The 15,580-nt window shown below is 37.9% G+C and overlaps 1 protein-coding gene across 2 annotated transcripts in view; it reads left to right on the top strand.

Annotated features, from left to right (window-relative positions):
- Nucleotides 1-15,580, top strand: part of CCDC6 (coiled-coil domain containing 6) — a 51,206-nt gene that overhangs the window by 18,394 nt on the left and 17,232 nt on the right. For both annotated transcript variants that reach the window (XM_054637682.2, XM_077183361.1), the window contains exons 2-5: nt 1,235-1,384; nt 8,449-8,577; nt 13,516-13,619; nt 14,904-15,064. In XM_054637682.2, coding sequence (XP_054493657.1) covers nt 1,235-1,384; nt 8,449-8,577; nt 13,516-13,619; nt 14,904-15,064 — 544 coding nt within the window. The remainder of the gene's footprint in view (nt 1-1,234; nt 1,385-8,448; nt 8,578-13,515; nt 13,620-14,903; nt 15,065-15,580) is intronic.

The following is a 15,580-nucleotide window of genomic DNA, read 5'->3' as shown; positions in this document are numbered from 1 at the left end:
TTCCAGTTAAAAGATCACTGACATAATGAAATCTTTCAAGCATTTTCCAGTGTACAATAAGTATAAAGAGATTGTTATTTTGGCACATTTTGGCCAGAGGATTATGGAAGATAAGCTTTCAGCAATGTGTCTCTTTCTGTTTTTAAATTTTCCTCTCTCTAAGTTTACTGAAATAAAGCTTGCAGAATGTTTGCATAAGCTATAAGCTGGTGTAATTTTATTAGAATCAGGGCCAATCACATATGTGCAGTTCAAGTCATGGTTTTTATTGCAGGGAATAAAATCACTCCTAACACTAACTTGCCTCATTGGTTAAATGCAGTATTTCTGTCATTTGGTTGTTCTAGGCTTTGAACTGTGGCATTAAGAGTTGACTCTACCAATTTGTAGCTGTGATCATTCATTTGCCCTTGTGAAATACCCTTCATGGCCTTTCAGAGCAGGCTTTCAAAAGATCATTTTTATGTTCCATTTATCAACTTTATGCTTAAAAACCATACACACATCTGAACTGTAGGGAATGCAAGAGAGCAGTGTCCCAGGCTGGCTTTCTGTGGAGCAGTGCAGAGTGCAGTAACTGAAATGGAAATTGTCACTTCTGGTAATTCTGCATGGAGAAGATTTCCAGAATAGCTTGGGGTAAAGCTACCCCATGGCATTTTTGTGAGTTGCTGTTGTATGTAGTGGAGTAGCAGCTGTGAGGAGTACCACAGCTGTTTTCCTGGTGGAGGGGTAGGAATTCCTGTGAGAGGAGCTGTGCTGCCTCTGGCTCTGCGTATGGGGGTGAAAGAAGAGGAGCATTATTTGACTCCTGGAAAGCAGAGCTCAGTCTAAGGGATCTGAGAAGGGGCACAGTGGTGCATGCAGCAGTCTGAGCTGTGCTTCAGCTTGTAATGGAGAACATTTAGACAGGAGCTCCTTTTCAGGCATAGAGTAGGTAAAAATAGTTGTCTGAATCTGTAATGCTTTTACAGAGTTTGTAAGGCTGAGGAGTTTGTGCATTTGGCTGGGAGGAGGCCACTTTAAAGCACCAGTGCAGTTTCTCAAGTCAAAAGGTTGAAAACAAAAAATGAAAAAAGGTGCTATAATGTTATAAAAGGGGTTGGTAACAGCACTTAGGTCCAGCCTACAGGCCTCCAGGATGATAAGCATTTAAAGGGGAATGAAATAATTGCAGCTGTTTTGAAAGGAAACTTGCTCCCTTTTTTCTCAAAACTATGTTTTTATTTCACAGCAAGCAAGGGCAGAGCAAGAAGAAGAATTCATCAGTAATACTCTATTTAAGAAGATTCAAGCTCTACAGAAAGAAAAAGAAACACTTGCAGTAAACTATGAAAAGGAAGAGGAATTTCTCACTAATGAGCTCTCAAGAAAACTGATGCAGGTAATTGGTGCCTTTACTGATGTTTCTCCCAGGAGCCTCAGGACTGACTGATGACTGAACTTTTGTGTTTGTGTGACTGCACTCTGAGGGAAGTGGTCAGGTTGGAAAGCTGACACTTGATAAAAGCAAAGTACAAGGAGTGTAGTGAGTGACCTTTCTTTTTAATGTGTTGCTTTGAAGTTTGCATCTGTGAACTCAGCTTTGAGAACCTGAAAGTTTGTATAATGATGCAAAAAATGGATATAGCTTGCAGTAAATCTCACCTGCCTTCCAGACAAGAGTTACTGATTAATTTAAAATGAAACACACTTTCTTTTCTGGAGTATTTGGTGCTTAACACAAGTCCTGAAATATTAAACTTTATATTCAAGAATGTGCAGCGATGCTCAAAGGAAACTTTTAATGCAAATTTGTCCATACTTGTAACAAAACCCTGGCTTCTATTGAATTAAAACACATCAGTTTGATGGTAAAAGTAAAAAGTTGAAGATGCTGGGAAAATTTGTGGCAGAGAAACCTCTTTCCATTATCCAAGTTACTAATTTTTAGAAAGTGGTTCAGTATTTGTTGGAAGTGTTCTACATGGTTGCTCTGTTCTCACAGTCGTGCCTAAATACCTGCTGTTGGCTCCTGTAGGAGACAGGGTACTGAGTTAGGGGAGTGTTTAACGTGATCTGCCTGAGCTTTTTTCATGCCATCACTTCTAAGCTTTGTCATGAAAAACCAGGCCCTTCAAAAGGAGCTAATTTGTATGTTGTAAGCATTGCTGTGTTCTGCAGCTGGAGACTGAAGGCATGTTAGGAAATACAGTGTTTGGAAACACCACCAGAGCTAATCCCATCTGGTGCTTTTGTCACTGAAAACTGGGCCTTCTCTCACTTTGTCTCTTTGGTGCCTGTTATCACACAGGAAGCTCAGTAGCAGCATAAAATATCCCTTACTTGGTATTACTGTTTCCCCTTGCTGTTCTTGAGGAGTGACAAGGATGTTTCTGAGTGAGAGGCATGTTTGGTTTCTAAGCCATACATTTTCATTAAAAACAGAGAAGCAGATGGCAGTAAAATAGGGGTATCAACTGTTCTTTTCTAATTGAAGTAAGATGTGGATATCACTACAGAAAAACCTTTCCACTGAAGTCTCTTGCAGTAAAGGGAGAAATGGTACATTAAACAATGTTGTTTGATTGAAAGGGAGATGTAGACATCTGTTACAGAACCAGGTTCTGTGGGACTGTACTATACATTATAAAGAGGAAACCAAAACTTACTTTAAATGTAAAAGCATGGATTACACCTGATTTGTTTGAAGGGTTTTGAAGTCATATCATGACCTTGGACACAAATTTGTGCCACAAAGTTCTACAGCAAGTAAATTGTTGCATCAAATAATTGCTTCAAATATGCTTACCCTTTTCCCTAGAATGAGATTGTTTTAACATTTTTTAAACTATCTTTAGTAGTATTCTTAAATTGCTAAAATTATGCAAAATAGGTTCATATATTGCAAAGAGAAATATAAACTTCTGTCAACCTAAAAGTACAGGTTTTTTGTTGTGGTTTTTTGTTTTGTTTTTTTTTTTTGCTATGGGCATTCAGAAACTATCCTTTGACTTTTGCCCCAAGTTAAAGAAAAAGGAAACATTCTATTGTTCTCAAAATGGCCAAGAGGTGCTTGGCTTGTTGTTATGTATGAAACAAGGCAAGGGCATTGTGCTGTTTGTCTGCTGGAAACCCTTAACAGGTGAAACTTCATTCTCATTGGTGAAAGAAAGATGCAGAGAAGCATCTGAAACAGAATGCAGACATAAAGCTGGAGTTATTCTCACCTTTCAGACAGCATCTGGAGAAAATCCTCAGTTGTGGATTCAACATCATCCCATAGATACTGCCCAGCTTTCAGCAGGCAAGCTGCAGGCTTGTGCTGAAAGAAAAAGCTGTATAGCAATACCTACAAGAGTATGGAGGTAAAATTCTGATCCACACCTGCAGCCTTGGATTTCATTCCATGTGGCCTTGCTGTAAGCCTTTGTGATAAACATGGTTATGTCAGCCAGAAGATTTTAAAATAATTCAGAAATGCAGCTGTATTCCAAATTGTTCATCCTGAAGCTGTGTGATTTCCCTCAGCACCATTAGGTAGCAATTTTTGAGAGTGAATTGTGAGTTTGTCCTCTCTGAATAATAACCCAGGTAAGTTGAAAAAGAGAACAGCTGTCAGCATCCTGGTGGTGTTGGTGGTTTGCCTGTGAGGGGTGAGTGGCATGGAATTTCTTGCTTCACCTGAAAACTTCAGTGCACAGAGGAGAAAAGGGTTATATCAATGCTCCTCCACAAGGCCAGAGCTGAAACTTTTGTGGCTGGTGCATAGGCACCAGTGGTGTTTCTGTTTATGGCATATGCTGAAGTGTTATTAACCCTTCCCTTTCACTGGTCAGCAGATTCTGTTTTCCCTGCTTCTGGATGACTTTTTATACCTTTACAGTGGCTCAAAAATTGCAGTACAGGTGGAGCACTTGTTTTAAAGCAAACAGTTTAGTATTAAAACTGTTTTTCTGTTTGTGTGTATGCTGAATGCAGATCTCATTTCATGGCTTGATTATGTCCTTGATGTGATAAAATTGCTGTGAAATACAAAACCTGGATATTAATCTATTCTCTTAAACATCAGTAATGTTGTTAGCAGCTTATAAATGATACAGAAGAAATTGTTCCTTCTACTAAAGAGCTTACCTGTAGAATTAGGGAACATTTCAATATTACCATATGTTTCCATGAAAGTAATTTTTCAACTCTTCAGAGATCATGGACTTAGTAAATTGACATTAGACCATTGATGATTTGCAAGCAACTTTTTTAAGCAGCAAAGAACTGAAAATAGTACTTGATGTTCTTTGTTTTCTGAAAGATTATCTGTTGTCTGAAGGTTTTGATTCTTCAGACATGTTGAATCCTGGAAATTATACCCACATAGAACAACAGGTTAAAAATTGAAGAAGAGAAACTCCTGATATTAAAACAAATTTAAAACAAACTCATTTTTTGGAAAAGAGGGCATTATTGGGACACATCACATGGTCAGCTTAGAGTTTATTACAATATCTTTTCTGTAATTGGATAGTCTTCCTGTTATACAGATGTAGGGCTACAGTCTTGGCTAATGTTTTTTTAGACCAGGAAGGTAAGTATAATTTCCTTTTTTTTTTGATTTCCTGAAATTTGTGGGTGCCAGTACTTACCATTACTCACTAGAGTGTAGTAATTCTATCTTTATTAGGAGAATAATGAACTCATAAATGCCCACTTCCATTTTTGGCATCTTTGCTCTGCAATTCTAGCTAAATTAGATGCAGACTTTGAGTAATGACTGACCCAGGAATACAGTAGTCTCCAGTTGGTTACTCCACTGTTCTTTGGGATTAACTCATAATCTCTGGGTTTGCCAGGCAGTGTTGCTCTGACCTGGAACTAGACTTACAGCATTCATGCTGGCAGACATTGTACATCAAATGGCTTCCTGCCTTTGGGATGAGTAAGGGAAAACAGTGCATATAAATCTGTTGTTTTGTCTAAAACTTTGCATTTTGGAGCTGAGGAGAGGTACTTCTGCTAAACTGCATATGATTTGCCCTCTCCCAAGTGAGAGTATTTACAGCTCTGTGCCTGTTTCAAAATTACTGCTGTATTACTCTGTTGAAAGGCACCTAGCAGAGGGACTTTTTTCACAGTGCCTGTGTGTTTGTTGCTTTGTCAGACCTTTGTTTGTCACAGTTTCAGGGGTTTATGCCTCTCATTCAGCCTGGCCTCTGGAATGAGCTCCCAGAACATTAAAACATTTTGAATGTGGGAGCTGCCTGCCAGCGCTGCAGTGCTCCTCCTGACAGCCAGCAAGAATCCCCCAGTTCAGCACCATGTGCTTTACTGTTATAAATCACAGGCTGCCATCAGGCTTGCAATACCAGAAATTAATTTTGAAACCTTTTACTATATGCAAGATTGAAACAGACATGGTGGCATGTGAAGGAAGGTGTTTCCACTGGAATAATACTGTCTTTCTGGTGCCATGCCATTGCTTAAAAATATCTCCTTAGAAATGGAACTTTCACTGCCTCTACAAGCCAAATGAATGAATCTACAATCTTATTAGATAGATTTCCTTTGCTTTGAATAATTATTAATTGTCTAGGTTGAGTGTTGCAGGAATGAAGGAGCTCATGCATCTCAACAGAGATCTTACAGTAAACAGATTTTTATCACATGCATCCCTGATAAAGTTCTTATAAGCCTTATACACATTTACTATATTTTCCCATGTACTTCATGTAGTTATATTTTTGTTTATCTGATGAAGTCTCTAAAAAAGCATGGAGAATGTTTTTTATAGCATCCTCAATTCTTAGTCATTATAGAATGGTAGCAGTATATTGCAGAATATCATGCAAAGTGTTTTGATGCAGGCTCTGTTCTTGGCAGTGGTGGACATGGACCTGTTGAGTTACTGTTTTGAAACTTAAAGTAGTAAATCTTGAAAATTTACCATTTGTGAAACAAGGCTGCTCCAAAGAAGAATTTATTTTTAATGTTGTTTAATCTTACAAAGTCAGTTGCTTTAAATTGGGCACTAGTCCTTTTCAAAAATCAAATTCAGATTTTTTTTCAACACCCTTATATTTTTGGAAGTGCAAATTGGTCCAAGTAGCTGTCCTTGAAAGAAAGATATTAAAACATACCAGGATGATAGCATGTGTAGTCAGGCAAGGTAAGTAATTGGATATCTGTACAGAAATGTTTCTTATGTAAGTCTGATTCTTGACAGTTCTTTAAAAAATTGTGAGCCTGTAAACATAAGTTCTTACTCTTCCTGCTCTCAAAATACCATGCATCAGCTCAAGGATGCTAATGGGATTGTGCTGAATAAACAGAGCCAGCTCATCTATCAATTATTTGATGAACATCTGGACATAAGGAGTAGGCAAACTGCTGATACAAAATTGTTAACAAATAGGACTCTGAGGATGCAGTGAAGGAAGAAGTGGACAACTTTTGAGAGCCTGGATTACCTAAAAATAGATTGTACAAGGTCATAGTGTGGGGGATAAATGATGGTTCATTTTCTAAGGGGAACTTCATCCACTGGCTCCATTACTTCATAAAAACACTTCCCACTAACCCAGAAGTAAACCAGCACAGTAGGAAGGAAGGCAGACATGGCCCTGCATTGTATGAGGACACTTGTTTCTGCAGAGAGAGAGTATTGCTGTAGTTGTTTAGAATGAGCTGAGGCACCCACTGCTGCTGCTAAGCTTTGTGTTTGTTAGCCCCATTCTCACTTCAGACTATCACTGTCTCTCTTGCACCAAACCCATCTCTAATCTTACAGAGCTGAAAATTCTCTTTCAGTTTTCATATGCAATTCAAGGTCTGTAAGACATTGGCATCAAGGTGACACTTTCTAACACATTTTTCCCTCTCCATAGCTGTGGCAGGTGTATCTGTAAACCATTGTTACTATAATTGCATATAATTCAAATCAGTTGGGAAAAACTCTTACTTTACTAAGTAAAATAAACACTAGCCACCTGTATTGTACCAGGGGATATTTTCTCATTGTTAGCAATTCTATTCTTCAGCATTAAGGTTGCATCAATAACTAGATTTTGATTGTTTTGGTTTCTTTTTGTAATTAAAGGAAATAAAAGGGAAAAATTATTTTACCCTATGTAAGTGACAGACACCACTCATATATTTTGGGGGTGTTAGTAATATTTTTCTCTCTCTTTGTAAAATGAAGTCAATATTTTCTGTTCTAAGAGTTTGCTGTTCTGGTTATCTGTTTTAAATTGTGAAAAATCAGATCTCAGCATTGACAAGCCCTGAAAACACAACCCCCAAACTTTTCCCATATCTGTATTGCCAAGTAGTTGCTGTCTGCCTGTTGCTCTTCCTCTCTGAGCCTTTGCCTTGATCTCTGTGGCAGGCTGCACTTCACAGACAAATTTGTCTCTAAATAGGAGCAAAAGGAGCTGAATTAACAAATGAGCAATTTTAGCTTGTTTCAAAATCCAAGTCTGTTCCTTCACTGTGGCTATCCAGCAACCTTGATTTGTGTCCATGACTGCAAGGTGTCTCCATTTCCTCAGGTTTTCCTCACACATTTAACACTGTGGTCTTACAGATTGTTATGTGCTAGCCAGAAGAACTGGCATAGAAAAAAGAAGCAGGTGGAGAAAGGTGCTTGCAATGGTCAGTGGATGGTCAGAACACAATGTAACGACACCATTGTCTGTTGGTGACATTTGCTTTTTCCCAAGGCAGGTTCACATGTTTGTACCATGGTGCCAGTCACACTGTTCTATCCACAGGCAGACTTAGATCCCTGTCTCAGAGGGACTCTACTCCAAGCCGTACTTTATCTTAAAATGAGGGGGGATTTTTGTTTCCATCTACTTGAGAACTAAATTTTTCTTCTCCATTGGACATGTTAAATGAAAAAAATCCTTTCAATATCAAGAAAACATGTAACATTGATTTGAAATAACCAGTATTTTTATGTCATCAGGACAGTTTGATTTTAATAGCATAGGAATATAAATTAGAAATTGTTGTTGTTGTTTGTAAACTAGTTGTACAGCAATTTCATTAGTATGATTTCAGTCACGATTTTCAGCTTTCAGCTGCCTGGAGAAGGAAGTGCTAAGACCTGCATTTTGTGATTTGGGTGCTCTTGAGATAATGCATTTAGATTGAAATTAATGCTTTTGTGAACATTATGATAGATTTTTACTTTGGAAATGTCTATATTATATATAGTATATAAAATAACCTATTTTAATTTGACTGAATTCAGTAGTTGGAATTAATTTTCTCTGCATTGTACATATGCAGCACAGGTTAAAATGCTCTTTTTTGAGGGGCTGTTGGGCGGGTTGTGCATTTTCAAGTTTTTTGAGAAGCATCAGTAGAGAATTTAACATGCAGGAGGAATAAATGTGTGAACAAATATATAAAAGGTGCATAAGTTCATGCCTTTATTTGTTTAAAATATTTACATGTCTCCTAAATTTTTAGCTGCAACATGAGAAAGCTGAACTGGAGCAGCATTTAGAACAGGAACAGGAATTCCAAGTGAACAAACTGATGAAGAAGATTAAAAAACTGGAAAATGATACCATTTCGAAGCAGCTCACCCTGGAGCAGGTAACTCTTTCATTGCATCATTATATGACAGAAAAAACCAAGTCCTTCTTTTGTCTTAGATTTGACTTAATGTTTTAAGTGTGTAAGAAACTGGGCAGTATCAAGAATATAGAAAAGTCAATTCAGCTTCCAAAGCAATAGAAAAGTAACATAGTTTATTGTGAGAAACTTGGATTAGTTTTTTCCATGGACATTATATCTATGAGTATCTATAGTATCAAATCTGTTATAGTAGCCTTTTTAATGACCTTCATGTCTGCTGGACAGCTGTGACTTTCGCAAATGCAGCTTTTTTGTAAATAATTCTGCCTGTTGCTGTTCATCATCTTCCACTCATGTTGCTGGTGAGAAAAGACTGTCACTTCTGATGGTGTTAAGCACAGTAGTAAATGATCTGTTTGTGGTCTGGTTGTGCTCTAGGTCACCTTGTGGTGGCAGCTTGGATAGCACAGCCCTGCCACTGTGAGTTGTCAGCTGCGTGTATCCTTCAGAAGCCTTGAAGTTCGACTGCATCCAGCTCCCTTTCTCCCTAGACAGTCATGAAGATTGCAGAGATAAAACACCCCTTGTTTGGCTGTGTTTCCACAGGATGTTTAGACATTGGGAGTGCTCATGTCTGATTTTAGGCATCTGCATCTCAATGGTGTCAGTAGGAGACCTTTTGGCTTAAAAGGCAAACTGGTGAAACCTTTAGGCTTGTAAAGGACTCTAGATTTCTCTAATTCAGGTGATGTAAATATAGTGTGTTATCTCTGTGATTTCTTCTGCTGTGGAACTTTTTTGTTGCTGGTAATCTGAATTGTTACCAGTTTTGTATGAGTGTCCTTTTTCTGTTGGCCTGGATAAATTAGTCCATGGCTATCTAAATGATGAAGTGAGTTCTCTTGATTCTCATGGTAACATTCTATATAGAGAGACCTATGGAACAAAGTGAAAAATTAAAAGGTAGGAATGCATAGTTGCCAACAGATCCTTTACCCAGCATGGAAATTAGCATGAGGTTGAAATAACTCTCTTAGCCACAAGGTGGTGGTGGCTGCCACTTAATCAAAATGCAAAGTAAGCTTAACATACTAAGCTGTTGTAGTCTTTGAAATGTTAGCATGAGCCATGGCTGAAATCTTCATGGTATTATTTTTGTCTCATTCTGGACAGACTGACTTGTGAAATCATAAAATTTGAAACTTGTTACTACATGTAAATGTCAATGATACACTGTTCAAAAAGCATAGAAGCACAAAGGTCTTTAGTACCTGGCTTTGAAAACTTTGTGAAGATGTTAAAATTTGGCTGTCAGTCTTGCTTAGAAATTCCATGTGAATTTAGTGTAATTCACCGTATGCCTTTGGTTTCTCTCACAGTAAGGTAGAGTAAATGTCAGGTTACTTAGGGCTTCAGCACACCTTCTTTCCTCACAGAAAGTGCTGATTGTGCTAATTAACCAGCTGAAGCAGCAGCCTTGGGGCATGTGCTGTACCTAGCAAGAAGCAACCCAAAATTGTGAGGAGAGTCATGTTGCCTTTATTGCACACAGAGAGAATTTACGAAGAGGGATTGTCACAGTCTGCAGCACAACCATCAGAACACCTGTTAAACAGGGCTTGGAAGGAGAACTCCAACAATGCTTGGAGCTGGGCTACATTGAGATCTGTCACTAATCAGTGAGCAGATAATTACAGCATATGTTCCCTGAAATGTTGTTTTTAAAATAGAGAGGGTGAATTATCTGTGCTTTGTGTTTTTTCTTTCTCCTTTCCTTTTTTTCATCTGAACTGCTTATACCACAGGTGATCAGGAGGCAGCTGATTTCTGGTTGTATAAAATAGTATTCCTTAATAAAAATTAAATTGGATCTTAGAGTTCACATGTGCCCTGAAATAATTTCTTAAGTCAGCTTTAAGTCAGGAGAGCATTCTTCTCTGAAGGCAAATGGTGAAGAAATTTACAGCATGTGACTATTTCATTAACTGAATGACTCAGTTAAAACGAGCAATAATGTTCTGTGTTCCAGTTCAGTGGTTTGATAGGAAATAAATAGCTGTCAGGATTGCCCTGCAGAGGCCAAGTGTGTGTACTCTTGCTGTTACTATTTTTAATTGCTTTTCTATTTCATACAGTGCAGTGAGAAACTAGAATTGGTGCAGTTAGGAGATGAGAAATAACAGCTAAACTGCTAATAATCATCTCCTGTGTCTGCTTTGAAAGGAGAAGAGCATGAGATGGTAAAATCTTTGGGAAATACTTTCTTGGAAAGCAGCAGAGAAAAGCAGAAGAATTAAAGCTACAAAGGGCATGGTGGAGATGAGGAGCAGAGAAGCAAAATTTGGGATAGTGGGCTTAGGCAGAGATGAGTATATTCAGCTTTGATTTGGAAGACCTCCATTTCAGGAGGGAACAGTTGTGCTTTTTAATAAGTTGGCAAGACAGCTGACAAATCAATAATACAGGAATACACATAAAATGGATATTTTAGCTGCATTTTGAAGTAAAATAAGTGCATGTGTGAGAGAGAGAGAGAGAGCAAGAAGAAGCAGAAGTTGGTGGTGAGGAGGGTTAAAAGGAATTTTACTTTTCCTCTGAGGGAAGTTTAAGGTCTGAAAAGCAAGCAATGCTTCCTTGTTTCAAAGGTCAAAATCAGGTGATGCTTGATTGGAATGTAGCTCTGAACCCCTGTAAACTGACACTTGTATGACAGAGCTACTGAGCATAATCCCGTCCTGCTTATTTTATTTCAGAATATTACCACATTGCTAAAATTGTTACTGACTGGAGTACATTTCAAAGTTCTCCTGAAACTATCGAGTACCAAGCCAAATACACCAATTCTTTGAATTCACAACTCTCAACAGGATGCTCCACTTGCCTCTGCTGTAGGTGCCATTCAAGGTGCTCTTCCTCCAAGCTTGAAAATCCTGACAGTGGGAGAAAGTGGTACAACACTCATGACAAGGAAAGGAAGATCCTTGTTTCCAGTATGTTTTCATACTGCTGGAAATGTGGAGTTCTAGATCTGTTTCACCTGGTTTCTTTAGTGTTTTGTCAGAGCAGCTTCAGGACACAACACAAGGATTATTTGTGTGTTGTTGCTGATGGTTTGACTTTGCCATTGTGCACGCTCACCTACAAGCAGATTTATAATTAATGGACTCCACTGCCTTGGTGATGGTTGCTATAATACTAAATGTAATCTTAGATTTTTCAAATCCAGGCTTATAAATAATTCACTCTGTCTTTAAATTCCGGTGTGCTCTTCTTCCTACCATTAAAAGATACAGATTTCTTTTCACCTGTATGTTCGTGTGGGTTTGTTTGTTGCTAGATCAAAACATAGTTGTAAAAAGACTAAGGGTAGTGAGTCTAAGCCATGCTGCATTGAAATGGTTAGCTGTGCAGTGTAGTGGAGATGTGGGTTTTGCTAATGCAGAAGCACAGTGTGCACATTGCCAGGACATTTTCTGTAGTTTCTTCCCCCTGCACATTCCCAGCCCTAGGCATTGGCCAGACTGGCTGTGGAGCCCTGAGGCAGAGTGCCCTGTGCTCCTGGGGCTGAGCCCTTTTCTCTCCTGCCACTCCACCTCCAGCCATGTGGGGAACAAAGTGTTGCTCAGGCTCCAAATTCTCATCCTTGGGGGAAGGCTGAAGCACGTTCCTCCTGACTTCTCTTTTATTGAGATGTAGGTTCCCTGAGCTGTTAATGTTCATCTGGAAACTCAAACATGGAAAGATTTGCTAGACAGTGATTCTAAGTATGTTCCCTATTACTCATCAACATATGTCTGCTTCTGCTCACAGTAACTAATTCCTCTAATCTTTAAAGGAGAAAGTTTTACATTCATTAAACTTGCACTGGTACCTGAAGTGTGTAAGTTTATATTTTGTTTGGGTTTCTCAGCGTTAATTTAGTGGTTAGCACTAACAGTTTACAGATTTAGATGCTGCAATAGCCCTTCAGCCAGTGATGTAGTAAATGGAAAATGCTTATTTCTGTTTTCAGTCTTTCCATTTTCCAATGTGAGATTTTTTTGCCCAGCAGAAAAGTGGTGTTAACTAAGCTTGGCTTGGAAAAATGCTTCCATGCTATTTTCCACCTGTAAAGATGTTGATCTGTTCTCAAATATTTTGTTATTGTCAACTTCTTGAGCTGTATTGCTACAGAGTAAGATCAGCTGTGCCTCTTAATATTCTCTTCTTAATAATACTTGCATTGTATTTCTACTTAAATACTAATAATAGGTTTCTTCCTGTGTAGGTCTACATTATATCTTCTTTTATTAACTTTAGAGTAGAAGGTTCTGCATTGTATGTTTATTAACTTGTAGTAGAATCAAGAATGCTTGTTCACACAGTAAGTGAATGTGATTAATATCAAGTTAAGCTTTAAATTTTATAAAACCTTTGCTAAGATAGAATTACATCTGTTTTGCTAGTAAGGATTGATACAGTAACACTTAAGGCAGTTCATGTAACTTTTTCTTTAATATTGTTATGTCTTTTACCTAACACTAGGCACACAAGGCAAACATGGCTTTTCTTCTATTTCTGGATTACTTAACTGTAGTTCTTCCACTAAAAACATCTAAAACTTTTTAAAAGATTAAACATTACTGTAATGAACAGTAAATTCAATTTGAATTTCATAGATTGATGGTATAGGAGATGTCTTTAAATAGGTTTGATACGTCATCAGTACCTGCATGTCTAGGGTTCATGCTCCTGCTTATTGGCCAGGGACAAGTTTTCTGAGAAGAACTTGTGTTAAGGAGGTAACAACTGTGCAATCTCGATTTTTCCAGTGCATTGTACCTGAATTGTGTCTCTTCTTCCCCCTCTCCTTGCTCCTGTGAAGCATTACATAAAATGGTGTTGGAGCTTTCCTAACGACAGTTCCTTGAAAAATATCCGTGCCCATCATTTTCAGTAATTGTTTTTCCTCTGCAGCTAAGACGTGAGAAGATTGACCTTGAGAACACTTTGGAGCAGGAGCAAGAAGCACTAGTGAACCGTCTCTGGAAGAGGATGGATAAGCTGGAAGCAGAAAAACGGTTTGTCCTCTTACAGTGCACTTGTTACTGTGGGAGAGGTTTTTTGTGGCATTCACATTCTCTGGAAAAATCCCTTGGCCCCGGATTTTTCTCCTGGGAAACTGAGAGGCCTCAGGGAAAAGGAAAACAATTCTTATCTCATTTGCTTCTCCTGTGTTGTGCTCACATGTGGAATGTGTTTGGAGATTGTTTACCCACAGGTGATTGTTTCATTGCATTCTGCTGGGAGTTGTTTTGGCTCTTTGGCCAATCAGGGCCAAGCAGTGTCATGACTCTGGAAAGAGTAATGAGCTTTCATTATTATCTTTTTAGCATTTAGTAAGTATGCTTTCTGTATTCTTTAGTACAGTATAGTATTCTTCAGTACAATATAGTATTATAAAGCAATAAATTAGCCTTCTGAGAACTTGGAATCAGGTGCATCATTCCTGCCTTTTTCAGGGAATTCCCAGCAAATACAATAGTTTTTAATATATCATGTCTGGATTAAATATGTTCATCTCTGTCCCACAAGAGTTGTCTAATCTGTGAAAATCTGGAAGATGAAGCAGTTGTGAAGTTCCTTGTTAGCATGATGCCACATTATTGATTGCTTAAAGTAGATAAAACTAACTAGTATAAGAAATTACCTAGGAAAGCTTGAAGGAATTTATTCATTTTTTTTTCTACTGCTGATAGCCTCCTTTTAAAGCTTCTGGTTTGTGGTCAGCCTTAAATTCATGGTATTTTACTGTGTTTATGATATGAGAAGCTCTTGTTTCTTCCCTGTCTGCTTAAAGAAAACTTGAGCTTTTTCTCAGTGGTGTGTACTCATGTCATTGAGACTTCCCAATGCTTCTTTAGTAGAAGTTAAGACAGTGACTCTTTATTGGAACAGCTAAAATTAAAAATACATATGAAAGCAACCATCTCTTAAATGTTATAATAACAAGAACTCAGTTTGAGGAGGAAATAGGAGAGACTAATGGTTAATGATTATTAATACCTGATATTTTTACGTGTCTGTTGTTATGTTAATGTGACCCTCTGAATCTTGGCTGGGGCCTCAGAAAACACCTGAGCCTGAATGAACTGCAGGTTTTGTAGTTTACTATGACAACAATTTTTACCTTTTTTATTTTAAGTTAAAAACTAAACTTTCTAACTCCTCCCCAATGTATCTCCCCTCAAACAGTAGTTAAAATAAACCCTGCATACCTTTTAGAATCCTTGCAATGGCTTTCTGGGGGATACAAGAGGTTTGCCTTAGAACGGAAGGTAAAGTTTGTACTCTTTTTCATACAGAATTTTGCAGGAGAAATTAGACCAGCCAGTATCTGCTCCACCATCACCCAGAGACATATCAATGGAGATAGACTCTCCAGAAAATATGATGAGACATATCAGGTTTTTAAAGAATGAAGTGGAGAGGTTAAAGAAACAACTGAGAGCTGCACAGTTACAGCGTGAGTAAACTACTTGTTTCAAATCTTCTCAAGTTTTTGCATTGTAAGATTTTTATATGTACTTCCTGAGTTTGAATTGAAGGTAGAAGTGGAAAAACGTGGGGCAGGTTCAGATTAGAACATTTTCATAATTGCAGTGTTATTGCTTGTTGATGTATTTATACTGTAGTTTAGAGGGTTCTTTAGCTTTGCTAAAAGGATGTCTGAAAGAATCAAAAAATAATCCTTGACTATTTTGTGCCATAAAAATATGTATCTATCTTTCTTTTCAGAAACTTCACAGTATTTCAACATACACATTTTTTCAAAACATATTTTTTATGGCCTACTTTGTAGGAGTCCTGTTGCAAATTAAGAATTACTCAAAAGAATTAACAGCTAGTGAAATAAAGGTCAGCTGTATGTAAGAATTTCACTTGTTAATGATTGTGGCAACCTGAGGCAGCTGTTGCACAGTATAGCAGCATTAATTTGCTGTGTTCTTTCCTATGTAAGATGGCTCTGAAGCATAAAGAG

This window comes from Agelaius phoeniceus, chromosome 9 (assembly GCF_051311805.1).
Source record: "Agelaius phoeniceus isolate bAgePho1 chromosome 9, bAgePho1.hap1, whole genome shotgun sequence".
Classification (NCBI taxonomy): Eukaryota; Metazoa; Chordata; class Aves; order Passeriformes; family Icteridae; genus Agelaius; species Agelaius phoeniceus.
Note: the sequence above shows the minus strand (reverse complement) of the source record. Positions and strands in the feature narration are given on the sequence as shown.